Genomic DNA, 20,659 nt, shown 5'->3' with positions numbered 1-20,659 from the left:
TTTTTTTTAAATATTACTTTATTTTGTTTTTTTTTTATTATTATTGCAATTATAAAATATTCTAAAATATACTGTTTTACCTTATCTCTAAAGATTTGTTTCAATTGTACCCAAGTGATTAAAATTTTATGATTGAAGAGATTAATGAAGAGTTAAAGCTAAAACTGAATTTAGATATAATGATTGGAAAAAATGATTATTATAGTATAGTATTCTATATTTAATAGTTTTTGATTTTTTTTTTTATTTCATTTAGATGACAATTTTAGACATTTAAGATATTATTAATTATTTTATTCTAATTTTACTATTGTCTAAATATTTTTATTAAAATTCATCACAATTAATTGAGCATTAATTAAAGAGTAATTTAATCAGTTACTTTTATTTTTTTTAGAATTGAGGTAATTTAATAATTTTTTTACATTTTTGTGGAGAATTAAAAACTGTCAAATTTAATGGAACAAGAGAAAATATATTTCATTTCAATTATAATCAAACTGCTTCAATCATAAGGCCAAATGGGTATATAATAAGTTTTTAGATTTAGAATAATATAGTCAAGAAGAGATTTCTTTTTTTTTTTTTTTTTTTTTTTTTGGTGGCTGTTAGTTGTTGAATAAATTTTCTCTTAAAAAAAATATGTTAAATAAATTTCTAATATATGGGCTTCATTTGAGGTTTAGAGAATTAATTTTTTATCTTATGGTTAAGGAATACTAGTCATGTACCTATCGTGCTATATGGAATATGTAATTTTTATTATATTATTTTTAAGAATTTAAATAACATTTGTACATATGTATTATTTGTGTTCTTATTATTATATTCCAAATTATTGAGATATAAATTTTAATTACTTATATTGAATTCAATAATTAACAATTCTATGATAAGTTTATTGTATTAATAAAAAATCTTTTGATTTCCTTTTTTTTCAATAATTAATAATGCAAATAATAAATTTATTACAATAATGAAATGCAATAAATAATAAGTTTATTAATTATCAAAAAATTATTAATTTCATTAATTATTGGAAAAAATTGAAAATTTTATTATTTGAAATAATATTAATAATATGATCAATTATTTAATTAATATTTAAACATATCGGCAAATATAGTATATTATTGGTGAAATTAATACTAATGTTAATTCAACTAATGTTAAAATTGAAAAGTCGTTCAAAAAATTTTTTCTTTGTCAATTAAATTATAATTTATGATATTAATATGATTTTGAAATTTTATTAAAGATAATATTATTAAATATTAGTAATATTTTATATAGAAAAATATTGAAGTTGTTGAATAGGATTTAATAACTTTCTATAATAAAAAACAAATGGCAAAAATTAATTTTTTTTTAAAAGATGAAAAAGAAGAGCAAATACTGAAAATAACAAAAATATCCAGACAATTCTTTAGATTTTGGATTTTGGAAATGTCTAGGTGCGGATATTCATAGGCAAAGAAACGCGAATGCGGTTTCGACTTCTGTCATCTTCTCTCTTTCTCTCTCTCTCTCTCTGGTTAATGTATGTATAATCCCCTTCCCCCAGTCAACACGGACGGCTAAAAGACCCAGCCCAAAGCTCCCTCTCTCTCTCTCTCTCTTTCTTTCTCTCCCTATCCTTCCAAGAAAAACCCTTACGGCATCACATTTATAAATTCCTTAAATCATTTCAATTTCCCATTTTAATTAATTCTTTGATTGAAGTCAGCGCCAAAACAATCCGTCCATATCAACCCCAATTCTTTTCTTGTTTAAAACTTTGCTCTGTGACTGCGAATTTCGTATTGACGAAATGTCATCTGAGATCGAGGTGGTGGAGGAGGAGGTACAATTTGCCAATGGGGAAGCGGCATCATCTGTTAATGGAGCCAATGGGATCGCTAATGGTGACGCTGTTGGCGAGGATAGCTTGAGGAACGATGTTTATACCGCTGCTGCCTATGGGGATTTGGAGAAGCTTCAGAGATTGGTGGAGAGTGAGGGTTGTTCTGTATCCCAGCCTGATAGCCTCGGTTACTATGCTTTACAGTGGGCCGCTTTGAATAATCGAACTGCTGCTGCTCAGTATATTATTGAGGTTTCTCTATCTCTTCCTCCCCATGAATTATGGTTGTTCCATGGGCTTCTTTAATTTATTTATTTATTTTGGTTTTTCAATTTGTCATTATAGCGGGCATTTTGTGGGGTTATGTGGTGGGTTATTGGTTTTTGTTTGTTCTTCTAGTATGTCACTGAGGATTCTTTCTTCTCCCTACTTGGTTTTGGATATTGATTTGTTTGTCGCATTGGTTTTTCGCGGGATTATTCTATTTGGTTACTTGACGATTTTTGAATTTATTGATTGTTATGCTTGAATATGTTTTGTAATTTGATGTATTTTCAGTGGGTTTCTTGAGTTTCTTGGTGTGAGATTGAAGTATTCTAGTAACTTTAGCTTAGGAGTACTTGCGTGCATGGTTTTTATGACTGCTTGGTGATGAAAAATTCGAGTGCAAAAAGCGGAATCCTTCTTAAAAAAAGCAACCCAATTCTTTTTATTTATTTATTTTTTTTATTTCAGATGCATACTAATATGTATAAGTATATATAACAATTCTATAAGAATTCTACAGAATGATTGTAGTTATCAGTCAGGAGATAATTAATTTTGATGATTTTAAATATTATACCAAGTTAAAGCTGTTGTAGTCCATACTAATCAGAGGACGTTTTCATTAATTGATTTGCCATTTTTTATCCTTGATTGCCAGCATGGAGGAGATGTAAATGCAGTAGATCATACCGGGCAGACAGCATTGCACTGGAGTGCAGTTCGGGGTGCAATCCAAGTTGCAGAGCTTTTACTCCAAGAGGGTGCTCGCGTAACTGCTGCTGATGTTTATGGATATCAGGTCAGTGCCATTTCCTTCTTTATTTAATAAATATACTTTGTTCAAGGGAGAGCCAAGCATGATTTTCTTGATTATGTTTGCCTGGGTAAATGTTTTACGATCTAAATTTGATATTTGTATTTCAAACTGGATCATGATCACGTGCCAGTTTGTTTCACCCATTTAGTTTTTGAGGTGACTACATCCAGAAGAGATTTCGTGCTTGATGAATGATTGATTTACGAAAACGAGGTACATAATCAATGTATAATTTCTATTTATCCCAAGCTTTAGGTACATTTGCCAATAAGTGCTGAGATAAGCTCATGCTATCGCCCCAAGTTTGTAGCTTTCGCATTTTGGTCATGTCTTCTAACTCAAAGTGTGATAAAATCATGTTGTGCCAAAATTTCAAAATTAGATCAGAGAAGCTAGGTTGATAAACTAGCAACAAACAACTATGTGCAAGTTAGATTTATATTCTAGCAGTTATCAGAACAAAGTTTCTAAATTCAGGAAAGATGATAAACATGGAAAGTCAGTTAGAAAAAAAAAAAAAAAACTTGTAAAGAGAACAACAATCTAGATCTGTATATTTTGTAGCATTGATTTTATTCTGCTTTAAAATTGCTGGATGTTAATTACTTCAGTTTGGATTTTTCTTCGAGTGTGAATTATTTGGAAACAAAATATTCAATACTAATTCCACATAATTACAGACAACACATGTTGCTGCTCAATATGGTCAGACAGCTTTCCTCTATCACATTGTCTCAAAATGGAACGCAGACCCTGATGTTCCTGATAATGATGGAAGAAGCCCTTTGCACTGGTAAATGATAACTTCTTCTGTATCTTTACCTTTTATTAAATGGTTGTAATAGCTTCAGATGCTGTTTGTTATATATATTATTGATAGCTCTACAGTATTTCTGTTCAATCATGATCATGAATGGTTTGTGAAGTGTTATTTATTAATTTGCATAATTGCGTATTTTGGTCCTTATTTTATTGATTAATATAGCTGTCATTTATTAATTTTTATAAATTGTGTTATGTTTTACATTTTCAATAATCAAGACTTGTGAATTCTCTTGGTCATATTCTGTACGTATAAATTGTATCATAGAGATGATAATTTATGGATTTTCTTTATCTTCTACAAAATTCATTATGATCTTCTAATTTTTTGGTAACACTACTTAAAATTGATTTATAATTTGTTGTCTTGTTATTTGAACAGATTTGTTGGTGGAATGTGTTGTCTACCATGTAGTCTGGGCAGTAAAACTGCATGATATTATTTTAAGAGATATAATATTTGAACCGCATTTGCACCTAGGATGCAATAGCGAAGAGAGTTAACACATATTTTTATAGCCTAGCTGCTGGAAAGGGAAAAAAAAAAAAAGAGTAAAGTAAAAGATATTGATTCCACTTATTTATTTCTTACTGCGATGGTTCCTGAATCCCTTTTATTTTAGTGGACCATTTCTGCTCTTTACGTCTTCAGAAGTTCATATGTATTTTTTGGTTTGTGAGTTAAATATGCAATCTGTCATAACTTTGGCAAATATATTATTGTGGTTATGTGCTTAGATTAATAATTTAGCTTTCTTGCTAGTCATATTAAATGTTTAAATGAGTTATATTTCCTTTATGGTTCATTATATTAAATAGTTCCTGAGTTAAATAATTTGTCATATTCCCCATATTCGGTGATTAAGATGATGAATTTTTTATTTCATTCATTTGTTTTATTTTTGGAGAATTTTAGGGCTGCTTATAAAGGTTTTGCCGATTGCATACGCCTTCTGTTGTTTCTGGATGCTTATAGGGGACGGCAGGATAAAGAGGGTACATGCCTAATATTTTTATTTCTCAATACAATTTTATGGGAAAAATATTTTTGGATGAATCTATGACAAATTTCCTATTTCTTCTTTTCTTATATTTGCATATTAGGTTGCACCCCTCTCCATTGGGCTGCAATTAGGGGTAACTTGGAGGCATGCACAGTGTTAGTACAGGCTGGCAAGAAAGAAGACTTAATAGTTACTGATAATACTGGCCTTACACCAGCCCAGCTTGCTTCTGACAAGAACCACAGACAAGTTGCTTTTTTCCTTGTAGGTGCTCCATAACCAAAATAGTTTTTAATTGGTTAGTAAGGTTGCTCAGACAAGCAGTATCTTGCTTTTCTTGATATTTTTGTCTCATATTTGGACTCTTAGTTATTGACTTGATGTGATACATCATATCTGCACTTGTTTAATTGGCAGATGCAACAGAATAGTAGATTTACATAGAAAGGGTGCTTGTTTCATTGCTCGTAGTGGCTCTGTCTGTTATATTGCATTTACTGCATGTTGCTTGGTTCAAGAATGACTGTTGAATATGGGTACATGTCTGGGAACAAACTCACCAAAATTTCATAGCTTTTCTTATCAATTTGAAGTTCTGAAGTATTGTATCCATGTCCAAGTATCCTCATAGAACATGATTATTATAAAGAAGAGTGAAGCCCTTTAGAGCTACCTACACTCGTTTCCTTAATGGTGACATGAGAATAATTCTGCATTTGTGATGAGAAATGCATTGTGTGAAGTAACTTACCGTTCTGTGTATATTGATGCATGGGGTGACTCTTATTTAAGTGTGCATGCTGTACTATTTCATTTGATTTTTCTATGTATCTCTAAAGAAATTTGGAAAGTTTCTATAAGAATTGCTGAAGTTTAATCTAGAATAAATTCTATGTTTAATATGGTTATGCAGGGGAATTCTAGGAAATTACTTGACAAACGTTGTGATGGGAATAGCCGCCTTGGACGTCTCTCAAAGTTTGGACTTGCTCCTGTACTTTGGGCTGTAATACTGCTACTATTGGTGATCTTTATTCATTCTGTCATTATGGGTATTGGCTCCTATCTTTTCATTATATTTCAATAATAATCAAGAGTAGGTTACATTTTTTATTTTTTGATAATTTTAATTACTATGCTGCAGATCCTAATCTACCAAGGTTAACAGCTGGTTTTGGCCTTCTTGCCTGGTTGGGTGTTTTCCTAGCAACTGTTGGACTATTTATGTTTTATAGGTGTAGCAGGTATGCTCCATAGCTAACATTTTGAGTGGTTGAGCTGTTGACTTTAGTTATGTCTGCATTATCAGATCCGAACAATCTGTGTAATTACTAATTCTTTTTCACGCCAAATAAAATATCAGTACTAAAAATTGGTGTAATGTTTGAGATTGAGGTGTGAACTATGAAGTTAGATTCCTATGTAAGTTTGAAGGCTACTTTATGTGGCATAACGTGGGTAAGTGCTCATCGTCATATTTTAATAGCTGTGCGGGCACAAAATTGACATTGTCTTGGAAGATATGCAAGGAGCAACCATAATGAAGCTACATTGAAAGGATTTTACTTGCCCAGATTTGTTGCAATAAGGAATGGCCTGGATGATTTTACTTTATTGTTAATATAGACTTGCATACACTTCCATTCTGATATTATAGTATTGTTGAGAGAACACGAGTTTCTATTTTCTTTTTTTTGCTGTATGTTCGTTTTGCCTATTCCCCTTTGGATATGAAACATGCTAAGCTCATTTAACTCGATTATCTTTTTCATTCTTTCCTCATCCTTACCCCTTTGCAGGAAGGATCCAGGTTACATTAGAATGAATGTGCATGATCCAGAAAACATGAAAGATGATGTGAGTTTCATTCCTTACACCTAGCATGTTTTGTAGTTTACTCATTTCCCCTTACTGACAATCCAAACCCCTCCCCCTCCTCCAGAAAAAAAAAAAAAAAAAAAAAAATCCTGACCTGCACAAAAATAACACTCAGAATTGTCTCTTTATGGTATCATCCATAAAGATGCGTTTATTTTCCCATCCACACAATCTTTCCTTTTTTCAAGTCATGCTGGTCTTTTCTTTTTCCCTTGTGAAAAAGAGACAGAATGCATTGTATATTTTCTAATTACTTATCAATTTATGTATTATTTTATGCCAGGAACCTCTTTTGAAGATCGAAATAAATAATCCTGCATTGCTAGCTGGAAATTGGTCTCAACTTTGTGCAACATGCAAGGTGCTTTATATTATTTCAAAGTGCTGATCCCGGTGGCTTGTTTAAAACTAATATTATGAAATGTTTTTCTGTCTTTTCCATGGGCATGTTTAGTTTTTGCTTACAGGTTTTTTATTTTGTGATGACCAGATTGTTAGACCTCTTCGTGCAAAGCACTGTTCCACATGTGATCGTTGTGTTGAGCAATTTGATCATCATTGCCCATGGGTATCTAATTGTATCGGCAAGGTGTGTATATCATCAATTGCACAAACATTTTTCACCTGATGGCTTGTCGATGAGAACATAAAATTTATCTTTCTGAAAAGATGCAATATGAAAAGTTACTCATTTGACTTTGGTTGCACCCATAATTAGTATGATAACATTCAACCTAGAATCAATCTTCAACATACATACTATTTATAATCATTGGCTATTTGGAATATGTGCAAAATAATTATGACATAATGCTGGACTTTTGCATGAATTTTTACTACGTATATGATCTGAAATTTCCTAGGTAGGAATACCATGTTACAATTTCATGCTTCACACTAAAAATTGACATCAGTACCATGTTGTTGACCATTGGTTTGTTTCCTGCTTTTCATGCAGAAAAACAAATGGGATTTCTTTGTGTTTCTTGTTCTAGAAGTTTCAGCAATGTTGCTTACTGGTGGGGTGGCTCTTACAAGTATGTGATTAATTGGTTTCTTAAATCCAAGCTATCTTTCAACTTTTTCATTTTTCTAAAGTTTTTTGGTTGCTTGGGGAGTTTATCTTGGCTGATGGAGAATATTTTGCTGGATGTAGGAGTTCTGACTGATCCAGCAGCTCCCTCTACATTCGGTTCATGGATAAACCATGCTGTTGTTCAACATACTGGTGCTGTTTCATTTCTGATTGTGGATTTTTTCCTGTTCTTCGGTGTGGCAGTATTAACGGTCGTGCAAGCTTCTCAGGTAAGTCTAGCTGTCCTCTTTTACTGCATTCATGTGCCTTCAAGTAGTGTGTGTCTTGCACCAGTCATTACAGAACTAGTAAATCCATCAGCTTGAGCAATGTGGATGCACTTAGTTCTTGATGTGATAAATAACTGAAGTTCTAGCTGTTGGATTTTTTTGCTTTGCTGTTATATATACGTGTGCGCGTGTGTGTATATATTATTACTAAGGCTGTAAATGATCTGAGTCCAGCCCAGCTCTAGTGAGTTCGAGCTCCGGTCAGTTAAAAATAATTAGGCTCGAGCTCGGCTTGATAACTTTAAATGAGCCGAGTTCAAGCTCTAGCTCGAAATCTATCAAACCAAAACAACATCATTTTGTTGTAGATCTAATTAGTCTTGGCTAATTGAGCTAGCTCACGAACTACGCTCGGCTCGATAAAGTGGGCTTGTGAGCTGGCTTGCAAGTTAATGAGCTTGATAGTTTGGCTTGATAAGCTTATCGAATGAGCTCAAGTAAGCTTTTATCAAGCTGAATCTCGAGCAGCTCACAAGTGGCTCGGCTCATTTACTGCCCTAGTTGTTACTTTAACACCTGCTGAATCCTTTCTGTCCTGGCACAGATATCTCGCAATATAACAACAAATGAAATGGCCAATGCGATGCGTTACAGCTATCTTCGAGGTCCAAGTGGTCGCTTCAGAAATCCATATGATCATGGTGTCAGAAAGAATTGTTCAGATTTCTTGATCAATGGCTACAATGAAGATGTGGAGTATATTGAAGATTCTCCACATTCTGAGGGGATTGCAATGATGCATGTGATGAGGAATTCAAGCACGCAAAATGGGGATGTACACTCTCCTCACATCAATGGCAATGGCCACATTGCCATTAATGTGAATCCCGACACTAAAGTCCATCAAGGTCATGTCCATTCTTCGCATTGCAGCCATAGTAACCATGGGAAGTCCAAAACAGATAGCGTTCCTTTGGGTTTGGGTCTTGGTCTTGGACGGAGCAATGCTCGTACTGTTGCAGCTTCATGATGATGTTTCAATTTGATACAGTCTGAAACTGATGTGTATTGTATCATATTGCATCTGATTAACCTTTTGTAATGTAATTGATTGTTGCTTCTTTTTGCCCCCCTAAATGGCGGTATTCTTGTAAAAAATTTTACTCTGATAAGGTCGTAGACTTAGCCATCAGTGTTAATGGCAGATTTACATTCAGTTAGCATACAACTGTAGCAGTCTGAGGGTGAGCCTTTTCCACTCTTCCACTTGGTGGCATCTTCTTCCTCATTGTTTATTTTTGTACTTGTCTCTTCCTTACATTGATTCCGATCCACTTAGTGAGATTTGAGCATGAAGTTTCATATGTGAAATTACAATTTTTTTCTTCTTGATATCATGTGAATTGGTTTATCATGCGGTTTTCAATCCTCACTTGGATTTCTTGGCTTTACTCCAATTATGATATTCTGCTTGGATGCTTTAATGCTCGTATTATTATTATTATTATTATTTTCAAAATTCTATAAAAGAAAACTCTTAGATGTTCTAGAAGTGGGTGATATATGTATATTTTCGAATTTCTTAGTTCTAGCATGGATGATATGCCATTAATTGAAATGGATATTTTTTATTGAGATTGAAAGAAGAGAAAGAAGCTGGAGGCTTTGATGCCATTTCATTCGATTGCTCGTTTAAAAACGACAGCAACTGTTGCTTTATATATAGATAGATCGAAATAAATAATTAATACTTTTAATTTTATAGAAGTATCATCTAAATGAAATAATAAAAAAAAAGAAGTTAAAAAACTGTTAAATTTAACAGAAAATTACAATTGTGTTTTTTTTTTTTTTTTTTTTTTTTTTTTTTTTTTTTAAAAAGTTGAGATGCCTCTTGAGGAATTGAGAATTTGGCTGGGAGAGTAATTAATTGACCATAGAAAATGGATTATAAGAAGATAATGAATTTGAAATTACTCAACTAAGTTATGAAATGAAATTTTATAGCAGTGATAATTAATAAAAAGGTATCATAAATGTTTTTTTAAGAAGAAATTACCAATTACCAATAACTAATTATTGAGTTTAGCAGTTTAAACCAAATCCAAAATTAAAGCTAAACATGCTGATGTAACTTCATTGAAAATAGAGTTAGCAGAAAGCATTGAAAACAACATTAAAATAATTTTAGTTTCAGCCTCATTCAATTTTTTATTCAATAAACTGTGATGAGCTAATGGGAAAACGACATTGCCGTCTACCTTTTGTTGTATGCTATTTGGCGAACCAGTCTCCCATAACTCGACTGTGTGCACAAAACGTTGGCATTCTGTGACAAAAAAACAAATTGTGACAAATAACAAGGGACAGAACGGCCTGTCGTACGACTCTGTTATGAGCTACGGCTCTGTGCATGTTCCGGTTATTTCTCCCGCCGAACAAAGCAACTAGGCCCTACAAATGCTTTCATTTTCTCGCTTATTACAACGTCCTTATCTCATCAATCGCACCAGCTTACCACGTGTCAGCCATCATACGGTTCTGAACTCCAGCTCCTTCTCTTCCCTTCCTCCTACCAATCCCCACCTCCCTGCTTTCTTGCTTTCAGTTTCATTCTCTTCTCTCTCTCCCTATAGTGATTGCTATCAGTCTTTGCAAAGGGAGTCTCTGAATTCTATCCCTCTCTTACTTGATTATCTATTCATTTCAAAGCTTGTTATTGCTTACAGGTTTTAGGTACAGTGTAATCAACATTTTTTTTTTCTTTTTAATTTTCGTTTGTATTTGTTTGGTATACTAATCAGAATTGATCAAGGATAGTTTTTCTTTGGAAAACAGCTTTTGCGTTTCAACTGTACAAGTATTCTTTGTTTATGGTTATCATGTTCAAGGATTGAGTTTTGGTGTAAATTTTGAATTGTGGAGTGGAATGATGGGGTTCCTAGGAGTTGATTCCCATAAGCATTTACATACCACTGGTTAATTATAATAGTAAATTATCACCTAAGGTTTAAAAGTGTTGGGACGGTTTTTCTTGGAATGGGTATTATTAATTACTCCAACTTTTGAAGCTATCAAGATGATTCTGCTTCATGGGTTGTGACTCAAAAACTTACAGCTGTTTGTTAATTGTGTTATGTTGTATTCTCGTATAATATGTTGTGTGTGTTTGTGTTTCCACTTACTCTTATATTAAATTGAGGAGGTTTTGTGTGCACGTGCACGTGGGATAAAGCTTTAAAATTTGGTTTTTCTGAAGAATATTTAAGGAAGTTAATTTTATTATTGATGAATCTCTAGTTCTGTTCGTTGCACCACTGAGTTGAGATTGTATTTGCAGAAGTGATTTGATTGGTTTAATAGCCAAAAAAGGAAAAAAAAAGTTGGAAAAAATTACCGAACAGAGTCATAGTTGATTCGAGCATTTTATAGGCATTTGAAATACATTTTTCTGTACTCTTAAATATGTTAATTATCTAATGTTTTCTGTTTGGATCGTATAGAATGAATTGGTCTTAATGCTATATGCTTTGATTTGGTAATTGGTTGCAGTTATTGTTCGGTGCGCTTAATGAGATAAATTGTTAGCTGGTGGGATATCAATCAATGGGTGGAATTTGTTCAAGGAAGAGAGATCAACAGGCTATAGAGGTAGGGGTGCGAAGTGGGGTATTCGGAAGATATAGTAAAAGTGGAAGTTCAAAATGGCTGGGAAACTCACTTGCTCGACATGTTACAGACCTCCAGCCAGGAGGCAGTTGCCCATCCCTCATGGAATTATGCATACGCAAAATACGAGAGGTTGCTAGACTTCTTTGGCATTACTTGGAGACTTTTCCCTTATTTCTTTTGTCTGATCTTTTACTTTCTGAAGTGTAGGATATCGACAAATATAGTTCATTTTCAATTCTTCCAAGGGATATAAGTCAGCAAATCCTTAATGAATTGGTACTGTCACGTTGCCTTACTGATGCTTCTCTTGAAACATTCAGAGATTGTGCTCTTCAGGTATATAATCTGTGGATCCTTTCAGAAATGAAATTCTTTAATCTGGTTAAAGTTTACACTTGCACTTGCTTTTCAGTTGTTCAACTAACCTTCTACATGAAATTGACAGGATGTTCTTTTAACTGAATATCCTGGAGTAAAGGATAGTTGGATGGATGTTGTCTCCTCACAAGGATCATCTTTACTTTCTGTCGATCTTTCTGATTCTGACGTCACAGATACTGGATTGGGTCTTCTCAAAGATTGCTCAAACCTCCAAGTCATTACTTTAAACCATTGTGACCACATTTCTGAAAGTGGACTGAATCATTTTAGTGGTACTGCTTTATTTGCTCTCTGATGCTTGGTCATTGCGTTGCTACAACCTGTATCTTTTTTCTCTTCTTTGTTTTAGTATACTATATTTTTCTGAAAATTTTATTCTTAAAAACTGTCTGGATTTGATAATCTTGACTGACAGTCATCCTCTTTTTAATGAAATTTCTTTGCGCGCAAAATCCTAGGTGGCTATAAGGTTTTTCTGCAAATTGAATTGTAGTACCACTGTACCAGGTGCATTCAATTGTAAAATAGAGCTCAAGGTAGCTGCCAAATAGTTGGAAGTTGGGTCTTTTCTTTTCATTGAATTTACCTCTTAATTGATAGAATTAGATTTAAATCTCTGAATTTAAGATGTTAACGTCATACTTTATATGGAAAACAGATTACATCACTCTACAGAAATTTACTTTAACCTATTTAAATTAAAAAAACTGCTGGAAGAAATGGATGGAGTAATTTTTACATACATGCGTGCATGCAAGTATATGAGATGATGTTGATTTTCTTCTAGTCATATTTACAGTTTCTTCTGCCTTCAGTAAAATATTGAGTTGCAACACTATACGTTCCTGTACCAGTTCATCATTTGACAGTACTTGTTTTGCATGGTAGTTAATAACGATAATGCAATTCTTGATACATATCATGACTAGAAAAACTGGTTATGATAATACCAGAAGCAATTTATTCGAGTTTTTGGTTGAAAATGTCTTCTTTGTTGTTCTCCAAGTCCCCATGTATTGCTCTGATTTTCAATTTTGACTTGTTTATTATACAAAAAGATATGTGTATAAAGCATTCTATTAAAGAAAAAAGGATATGTAATATAAAGTTGTTACATATTAAAAGCTGCCATTTTGAGCATATAGTTGTAGTGGAAATTTATGTATGGAACAATTGTCAACAGTTGTGATTTGAGAAGTTGCAGTCATGCTAGATGCATGTTGAAGCATTAATAGCAGAAGTTAGTTGTATTCTGCAATTCAAATGCAGCAAAAGTTTGATAATCTGAATTAGTACTTGTTCTATGTGCTGTTTGTACTCTGTGAAGTGATGGTGTTTGCAAGGTTTATATTGTCCTGTATGATGCTCTGTATCCTTGATCTCCCTACTATGAATTTATAGATTTTATCTTCTTTTTTTTGTATTGATTCATGCATTATATCATTTAGCATCTTTATCTTCTATTTCTCAGTAACTTATCTCTTGAATAATTATTCTGTTGCTTCACAAATCATCACTATTTTCTGCATAACATAGATGATCTTTGTGATCCTGTTCTTTTAGGTCTTACCAACTTGACATGTTTGAGTTTCAAAAAGTGCAATGCTGTAACTGCTGAAGGAATGCGTGCCTTTTCCAGTTTGGTTAACCTAGAAAAGTTGGACTTGGAAAGGTGTCCCCGGATTCATGGTGGACTTGTTCATCTCAAAGGTTTGTATATCATGTGATATGAAAGCTTATATTTACTTGGTGCATTTCCTGGAGTATATTGCTTCTAGTCGTTATACTTCTTAGAGGGAATTAATTTGTATTTTTAGAATATGCTGTTATTTAAAAGGGTCTGCACATTTTAGTGTCTGGATAGCATTGCTCATGTGCTTTATTTTTCTGAGTCTGTAAGTATCATTCAAGTATTTAGGCTAGCAACTACATTTTTAATTTGACCTTCTCCTCCTCTTCTTTCTCCTCTTTTGAAGACCAGGTCTGATATAAGCAAGCAGTACTTACCTTTTTACCACTGGTGCCATGAGGGAACATGCATGCACTTGCATGCTCTCTCTCTCTCTCTTTCTCTAGTTTTCCTTTCCTTTCTTTTTTTCTGAAAAAAAAAAAAAAAAAAAAAGAGAAGCTTAGATTAACCTGCTTCTGCACCACTGCTGAGGTGTATGATTATATATAGGTGAAGAGTAAGCTGCTGGTTATAGCTATTCTTCAGAAATTGTCATTTTTCGGACACAATAGGAGATGCCATTTGACTTTCACATGGAGTTGTAATTGGCAGTTGGTCTATCACATTCAGAAATTATCATGCAGCATATGTTTTAGACTTATTTTAATGGCTCTAATATTATATTTTTCTTCCTTCTTATTTTGTTGTTGTCCCCAGGATTAATCAAACTAGAGTCTCTAAATATGAGATGCTGTAAATGCATAACAGATTTGGACATTAAGGCACTCTCAGGTAATTGTTCTTCCTACATTTTTTTCCACTGGAAAATATGGAATCCATTCACCTATTCTTTTAGCCGTTGCTTGCCATTTCTAAGGGACTGAAATTGAAATGACTGATGATGTTACTCCATGTGTTTGATAATTTGCTATAGTAGAGTAATTGCTCCGTTATTGTCTTTGGATTGTTAAAAGGAAGAGACCCTTCATTGGCTTGTTTTTTCTTTTTTTTTTTTTTTTTTTGCCATATGTGCCCCTTTTTTTCATCATCCCATCTTCTTTCTCTCTCTCTCAGAGAGAGAGTCAGATTAGGGTCCGTTTCACTCAATTCTCATTTTTTCAATGTTTCAGGTCTTACAAACCTCAAGGAGTTACAAATTTCCAATACTAACGTTACTGATTTTGGAGTTTCATATTTGAGAGGTACTTTATGTTTTTTATATAATCATATGGCAACCGCAACGGCTACTTTTCTCCTCATTCCACAAATTTTTATATGTTTGTGTGCAACCATATTTACCTCTTCTTCTCCAGTGGTGACTATTTCTCCTATGAAAGTTGGGAAAGGTAATCAGCAGAATAAGCATTATCAGAGCAATACAAGATTTCAGAGCCTCCCAAAGTTTTTTGATGTCTTATGCCATTTGCATAAGAAGAGACACAAAGGAGCTTCATAGTATAATAGGGCAACATTCGATATGTAACCAAATCAACTTACTGTAGGAAAAACTGATGCAAAAATTGCTTAATTTGTGCTATCCAGGTCATGTAAAAGGGATGTTTCAATATAGGTTACTCCATATCATTCACTCTGGTGACACATCTTATGTATTGACTCTGGTTACTTCATACTATTCACTCTAGTGACACATCTTACTGTAAGAAAAACTGGTGCAAAAATTGCTTAATCTCTGTTATCTAGGTCATGTGAAAGGGATCTTACAATATAGGTTACTTCATAACATTCACTCTGGTGACACATCTTATGTACGCATTCCATACTCTGAAACGATGCTTTGTATTTACTTTCATGATTGGTCTTTTTCCACTGGATGGTCATTCTATAAACATTCTTGTTAATGCATTTGGTATCTTATAATTAGCCCATCCTTGCACAGCTTATTCCACCTTTTTTGTAGTGCCTTGAAATTTCCCCTTACTTTCTTGGGGTCGAGTTTTACTCATACATAATCTTACACGAGGCTTTCTATTTATGAACATATATTGTTATGTAATTATTGCTGTTTTCTCGAGGATTTGATATGTTACTCCAACATGGTGCCATTTGCTAAAGCTGGCTGCATTAATTATTGGTTTTAGACTATTTTAAAATAGTATCAAACTTCCCCTTTTCTCAAGAAAATATTTGCTGTTCTAAGAAGTGACTGGATCTTTATCTGTGCTTGGCAGGGTTGCAGAAGCTTATTATGCTGAACTTAGAGCGATGCAATGTTACCACCTCATGCTTGGATTCCATCTCTGGTTGATTCTCTCTTCAGTTCTTGGCCTTTCTATTATCCTTTTAACAATATTGTTTGTTATGATTATGAATTCTCACTATAATTTTAATCAAGTTAGTGATTCTCTGAACTTATTGAATGAATTTAGAGACTAAGATAAATCGTTTCCCATCAAATTAGCTATGGGTTTCAGATGAAAATTGCTCAAGGAGTTGTCAAATTTTGGTGAAAGATAACTCTGAGAACTTTTAATGTTCAATTATGGTTCATGAGTAGATAAATGGTTATTTTTGCAGCTCTTGTTACCCTAGCATACTTAAACCTGAACAGATGCGGTTTATCAGATGATGGATGGGATAAGTTTTCTGGTGAGTGAAATTTGCCTTTTCTTTGACCTGCGCATATTTGATCAATGGAATATGTTACATTTCTTTATATTTTAATGGTTGAAGAGAGGGTGATCTTTAGTTAACAAGTTGATTGTTTGCCTGCAGGACTGGAAAACTTGAAGGTGTTGAGCTTGGGATTTAACGACATAACAGATGCATGTCTGGTGCATCTAAAAGGTGTTCTCTCTTTCTCTCCCTCTCTCTTTCTTATTATCCTTTTCACCTATTTTTGGTGAAATAGGTAAAAGCATTATTGTCCCATAACAATATTTCAAAATGCTATCATCCCCAGGAAAATTGTAAACGAATTGCATTTACTTTACTTCTATTTGAAATATTCAAGTTGTAACAGTTTTTCATCTGATGGTGGTTACTGAAAGAAGTGAAAAGCCCTGAAGTCAGAAGTTCTAGCATAGCGTGCAAATTTGCTTCATTTGCATTACTTTCTTATTGACTTAGTATGCCAATCATATGTCCATTCTTTTTAGTGTTATCATCTTCTTGAGATATTATTATTGCTGACTAGGGGACCATCCTTCAGCATTTCCCTTAATTAACAAGTAGATAGTTGCAAATCTTTAACCTAATGTTCATTGCACATCTTGGATACTTTACATATCTTGACAAAAAAATATCATAAGCTATTTATTTATACATGTGGGCCATAAGCGAAACTTATTGACGATGTTGTTTTACCATAAACTTGTCTGGTTCTGCTTCCTTCCAGGCTTAAGAAACTTGGAAAGCTTGAACTTGGACTCTTGTAAAATTGGTGACGAAGGACTTGCTAATTTGACAGGTATGCTATTCCATGTTACTTGCGTTGCTGCTTTGCCAATGTGATCACTGATGATGGGTGACTGAACTTCAATACTGTTTGCATGATGACTTTTTCTGCTCTGTTAAAACTCCTCAGGAAATCAAAAAACCAACTTAAATTGCTTTCTTCTTGTCCTTTCTGAACATTTTTTTTTTTTTTTGTTGTGAACCTCAAGTGATGATCTTCAACACTTGTTGATCATGTTCTTCTAGGAGAATTCAAATTCTAGATTGTTTGTCCATCTTAAGGAATGCAGGAAGCTAATATGCTTGATGGTTGTTGTGTCAACTATAATATTTTATGGCATATTGGAGTTTGATACTGACAAAAAGTTGAATTTACAAATGTATTGTTTCTCCTATAGCTGTTGTCATTTCTTTACAGTTAATTTTACTTTTACTTTCGTTTTATTAGGGATCTCTGAAAAGAGAGAATTTTCTCTGGATTACAATTGAGTTAAAGTATGTGATTGGCTTTAGTAGTTCTATACTTCTATGGTTCTCTCTGCAGGCCTTCCGCTTAAAAGTTTGGAGTTGTCTGATACTGAAGTTGGAAGCAGTGGGCTCCGCCATCTTTCTGGTTTGTATTCTAACTCCAGTTACCATCTATTATTTGTCTTGCATGACTCATAACATTGTGCGTCACTGTGATATAAGTTGCAGAAAGTTCTGCAGCTGCAGTCTCTCCTCTCCTCTCTCTCTCTCTCTCTCTCTCTCTCTCTCAGGACTGATGTCTTCATTTTAATATCCTCCCTCCCACCCTCTTTTTCTACATATTATTCCAAGCAATCATGCATCAATTTCTCCCTTTTTCTTAACACTTCTGATCATTGTGTAAAATTTCATCTACTGTCTGCTGGATTGAATAGCCCTTTTTGGCACAACGCATGTTCCATGCATGTTCATTTTGTTGGCACAACGCAATGAAGACTTCTAACCTCATTCTCTTCTTTCAGGTTTAACTCTTCTAGAGGACTTAAATCTGTCGTTCACCTTGGTAGGTGACAATGGTTTAAAAAAGTTGTCTGGATTGACATCTCTTAGATCACTCAACTTGGACGCTCGCCAGATTACAGATGCTGGACTTGGAGCCCTTACAAGTAAGCGTTAATTGATACCTTGAGATGCCTCTAGACATGAATGCAAGTATTTTACTTTATGCAACTAGCTGAGCCATTAGGTATGCTTGTGTCCTAAAGGATTTGGTGAAATAATATAGTTATATTTATCAGGAGTACTTTTTGGTTGATGTATTTGCAATTTTGAAAACGAGAGGAAATTTTATGTTGAGGACCAGTGAACACGGGAAGGACAAGTAACCTCATCAAATTTGTGCCTTTTGGGATGTTCAGAAGGGAAATATTGTGGAAGTTGAAAGTAGTGTTAAAGTTTGAATGATTTAATACTAATTGGGAGTTTTATTTTGGGGATCCAAAATATTAACTTGGTACAAAGACTACTAATGATGAACATCAAGTATATTTTTAAACAAATTATGTTCGTGCTGGGCACTGGTGAATGTGTGCGATAATCTTATGGATTTATATTTATAACTGAAATATAAGCCAGCCTTTTGTGTACCCATGCTTGTCTATTAATAAACCATTGAAGTCTAGTCAAGCTTAGATGCAGCAACCTTCATTTTTCATAAGAAGCTGACTTCAAAGTTAGACCAGTGTTTGACTTGTTGCATTTGAAGCTAACTTTGCTTCAATTTTTTTTGTCTTTGTATATTATTGTGATGCCTTATTTTATTGGTACTATCAATGCAGGACTGACGGGTTTGATCCATCTAGATCTTTTTGGGGCTCGCATTTCAGACTCTGGAGCAAATTATTTGCAATGTAAGATACATGCTACTGTTGGAGAAAGTTATTAGTTAAAAGCAGTCAATTCTGTTCCACTGCCAGAACAGTTGAGATATCTTGCTCTGGCCTTAAGAAGGGCATAATTATCAAATGTTTTTTTTTTTTTGGGATAAAGCCTGGCCAGCCATTTTGGCTGGTTTTAACAGATTTCAGCTATAAATTCTCAACCATAGTGGCTGAAATGTTTTGCATAAGCTATACATGTAGATATTTTCTTAAATATCTTGATGTTGAAATTTTAGAACTTGTAACGGATTTGTTATGGTGTTTATTTGCTCCCTATTTGTGTCTGTGCATGCACATGCATGTAATACTACCTATGCATTTATGGCACACCAGGGCAGCCAGTGTATCTTGTTACTTAATGCTCTCTTACTCCCATGTGTTTTTTATTCTAAGCAGACTTCAAGAATCTCCAGTCCCTTGAAATCTGTGGTGGAGGATTAACTGATGCAGGGGTGAAGAATATTAAAGAGCTAGCTCACCTGACAGTTTTGAATCTATCACAAAATAGTAACCTTACAGACAAAACCTTGGAGTTGATATCCGGTAATACTTTATTTTTATCATTTGAAATATATGCTTTTTCTTGAACCAGCTGGTGAATAAAACTCGTTTCTAATGATGTGAAGTAGAATTAAAACATCCATTTTGTATGGTTCCATTTCGTGCATCTGTACGAGTTACAATTGGATGGTCATGCTGCATTGCATGTTTTATGACCAATAAATTGCAACTTATCCATGGTGCTCTAGTGATTCGATGAGCACAAATGCCTATAACCGTTCATCCTTTTCATTGACCGACCTGAATGCTTGTTCCTGGAACATGGATGTTTTTTGTTCATGCCTGTGCAATATATATAGCTAAAAATTGAAATGTTGTGGAATATGTTGAAATAAGTTGAACCATTGTTCGGTTGGACAAAATTTGCACTGTGGAGAACTATACTGAGACCTTTTGGTTGCTTTTGTGGTATTTTCCTTAGACTCTTGGTGATAAAGGCAGTTTAAGGTTACTCTTACTATGTTCAAGCACTTATTGTCATTCTGGTTGGGAATATGACAACCTGCTTCCCTTTTGCAATTAAAAATCCTATGATCCTCTATCAGAATTCAACTAGAATCACTGAGAGATTATCTAGATTGACTCATGCCGTTGTTTGTCCAAATGCAGGACTGACAGGACTGGTGTCATTGAATGTTTCAAATTCTCTTATAACCAACGAGGGATTGCGGTATCTGAAGCCTTTGAAAAATTTACGTTCATTATCCCTGGAGTCTTGCAAGGTGACTGCATCAGAAATCAAGAAACTTCAGCTAACTGCACTCCCCAATTTGGTAAGCTTTCGGCCAGAATACTGAAAGCGCTTGTAAGATACTGTATATAGTCTGTCATCAACCTCATGTAGCTTCACTGTACAGTTAAATAAGATTTATTTTGCAAAGAAACAAGCGGGTTGGGCACAGGGGTGTGATAAAGGTGCAGAAAGCCAATGTTGTATGTAAATATGGGTTCGCTGTTATATGAACTGTAAATAGTTGCTTATGTTGTTTCATCAGATGTTATAGGCGAAGACATATTTTAGCTTATTTTTTGGTTCCAAAGCTCACATTTTTAAATTTAGTCCAACACTGTGGTATGCAAAAATCTAAACTACAATTTGACTGTGAAACTGTCAATCTG

The 20,659-nt window shown here is 33.9% G+C and overlaps 2 protein-coding genes across 2 annotated transcripts; both read left to right on the top strand.

Annotated features, from left to right (window-relative positions):
- The first annotated feature begins 1,430 nt into the window (after positions 1-1,430).
- On the top strand, positions 1,431-9,333 carry TIP1 (Ankyrin repeat family protein with DHHC zinc finger domain-containing protein). The gene is made up of 13 exons (XM_012225751.4): positions 1,431-2,095; positions 2,769-2,909; positions 3,608-3,720; positions 4,666-4,745; positions 4,854-5,017; positions 5,667-5,805; positions 5,898-5,997; positions 6,553-6,610; positions 6,915-6,992; positions 7,122-7,220; positions 7,590-7,668; positions 7,788-7,936; positions 8,541-9,333. The coding sequence occupies exons 1-13, from the start codon at positions 1,811-1,813 to the stop codon at positions 8,964-8,966; spliced, it is 1,911 nt and encodes a 636-aa protein (XP_012081141.1). The 5' UTR covers positions 1,431-1,810; the 3' UTR covers positions 8,967-9,333.
- Positions 9,334-10,400: 1,067 nt separating this feature from the next.
- On the top strand, positions 10,401-20,565 carry LOC105641244 (uncharacterized). The gene is made up of 16 exons (XM_012225750.4): positions 10,401-10,672; positions 11,489-11,737; positions 11,816-11,944; positions 12,054-12,261; positions 13,553-13,699; positions 14,376-14,450; positions 14,789-14,860; positions 15,848-15,919; positions 16,194-16,265; positions 16,392-16,463; positions 17,014-17,085; positions 17,617-17,685; positions 18,062-18,205; positions 18,878-18,949; positions 19,376-19,522; positions 20,150-20,565. Exons 2-16 carry the CDS (start codon positions 11,543-11,545, stop codon positions 20,335-20,337), a joined length of 1,734 nt encoding a protein of 577 aa, XP_012081140.1. The 5' UTR covers positions 10,401-10,672; positions 11,489-11,542; the 3' UTR covers positions 20,338-20,565.
- The last annotated feature ends 94 nt before the right edge of the window (positions 20,566-20,659 follow it).

This window comes from Jatropha curcas, chromosome 8 (assembly GCF_041381405.1).
Source record: "Jatropha curcas cultivar XTBG-Jc1 chromosome 8, XTBG_Jcur_1.0, whole genome shotgun sequence".
Taxonomy (NCBI): domain Eukaryota; kingdom Viridiplantae; phylum Streptophyta; class Magnoliopsida; order Malpighiales; family Euphorbiaceae; genus Jatropha; species Jatropha curcas.
Note: the sequence above shows the minus strand (reverse complement) of the source record. Positions and strands in the feature narration are given on the sequence as shown.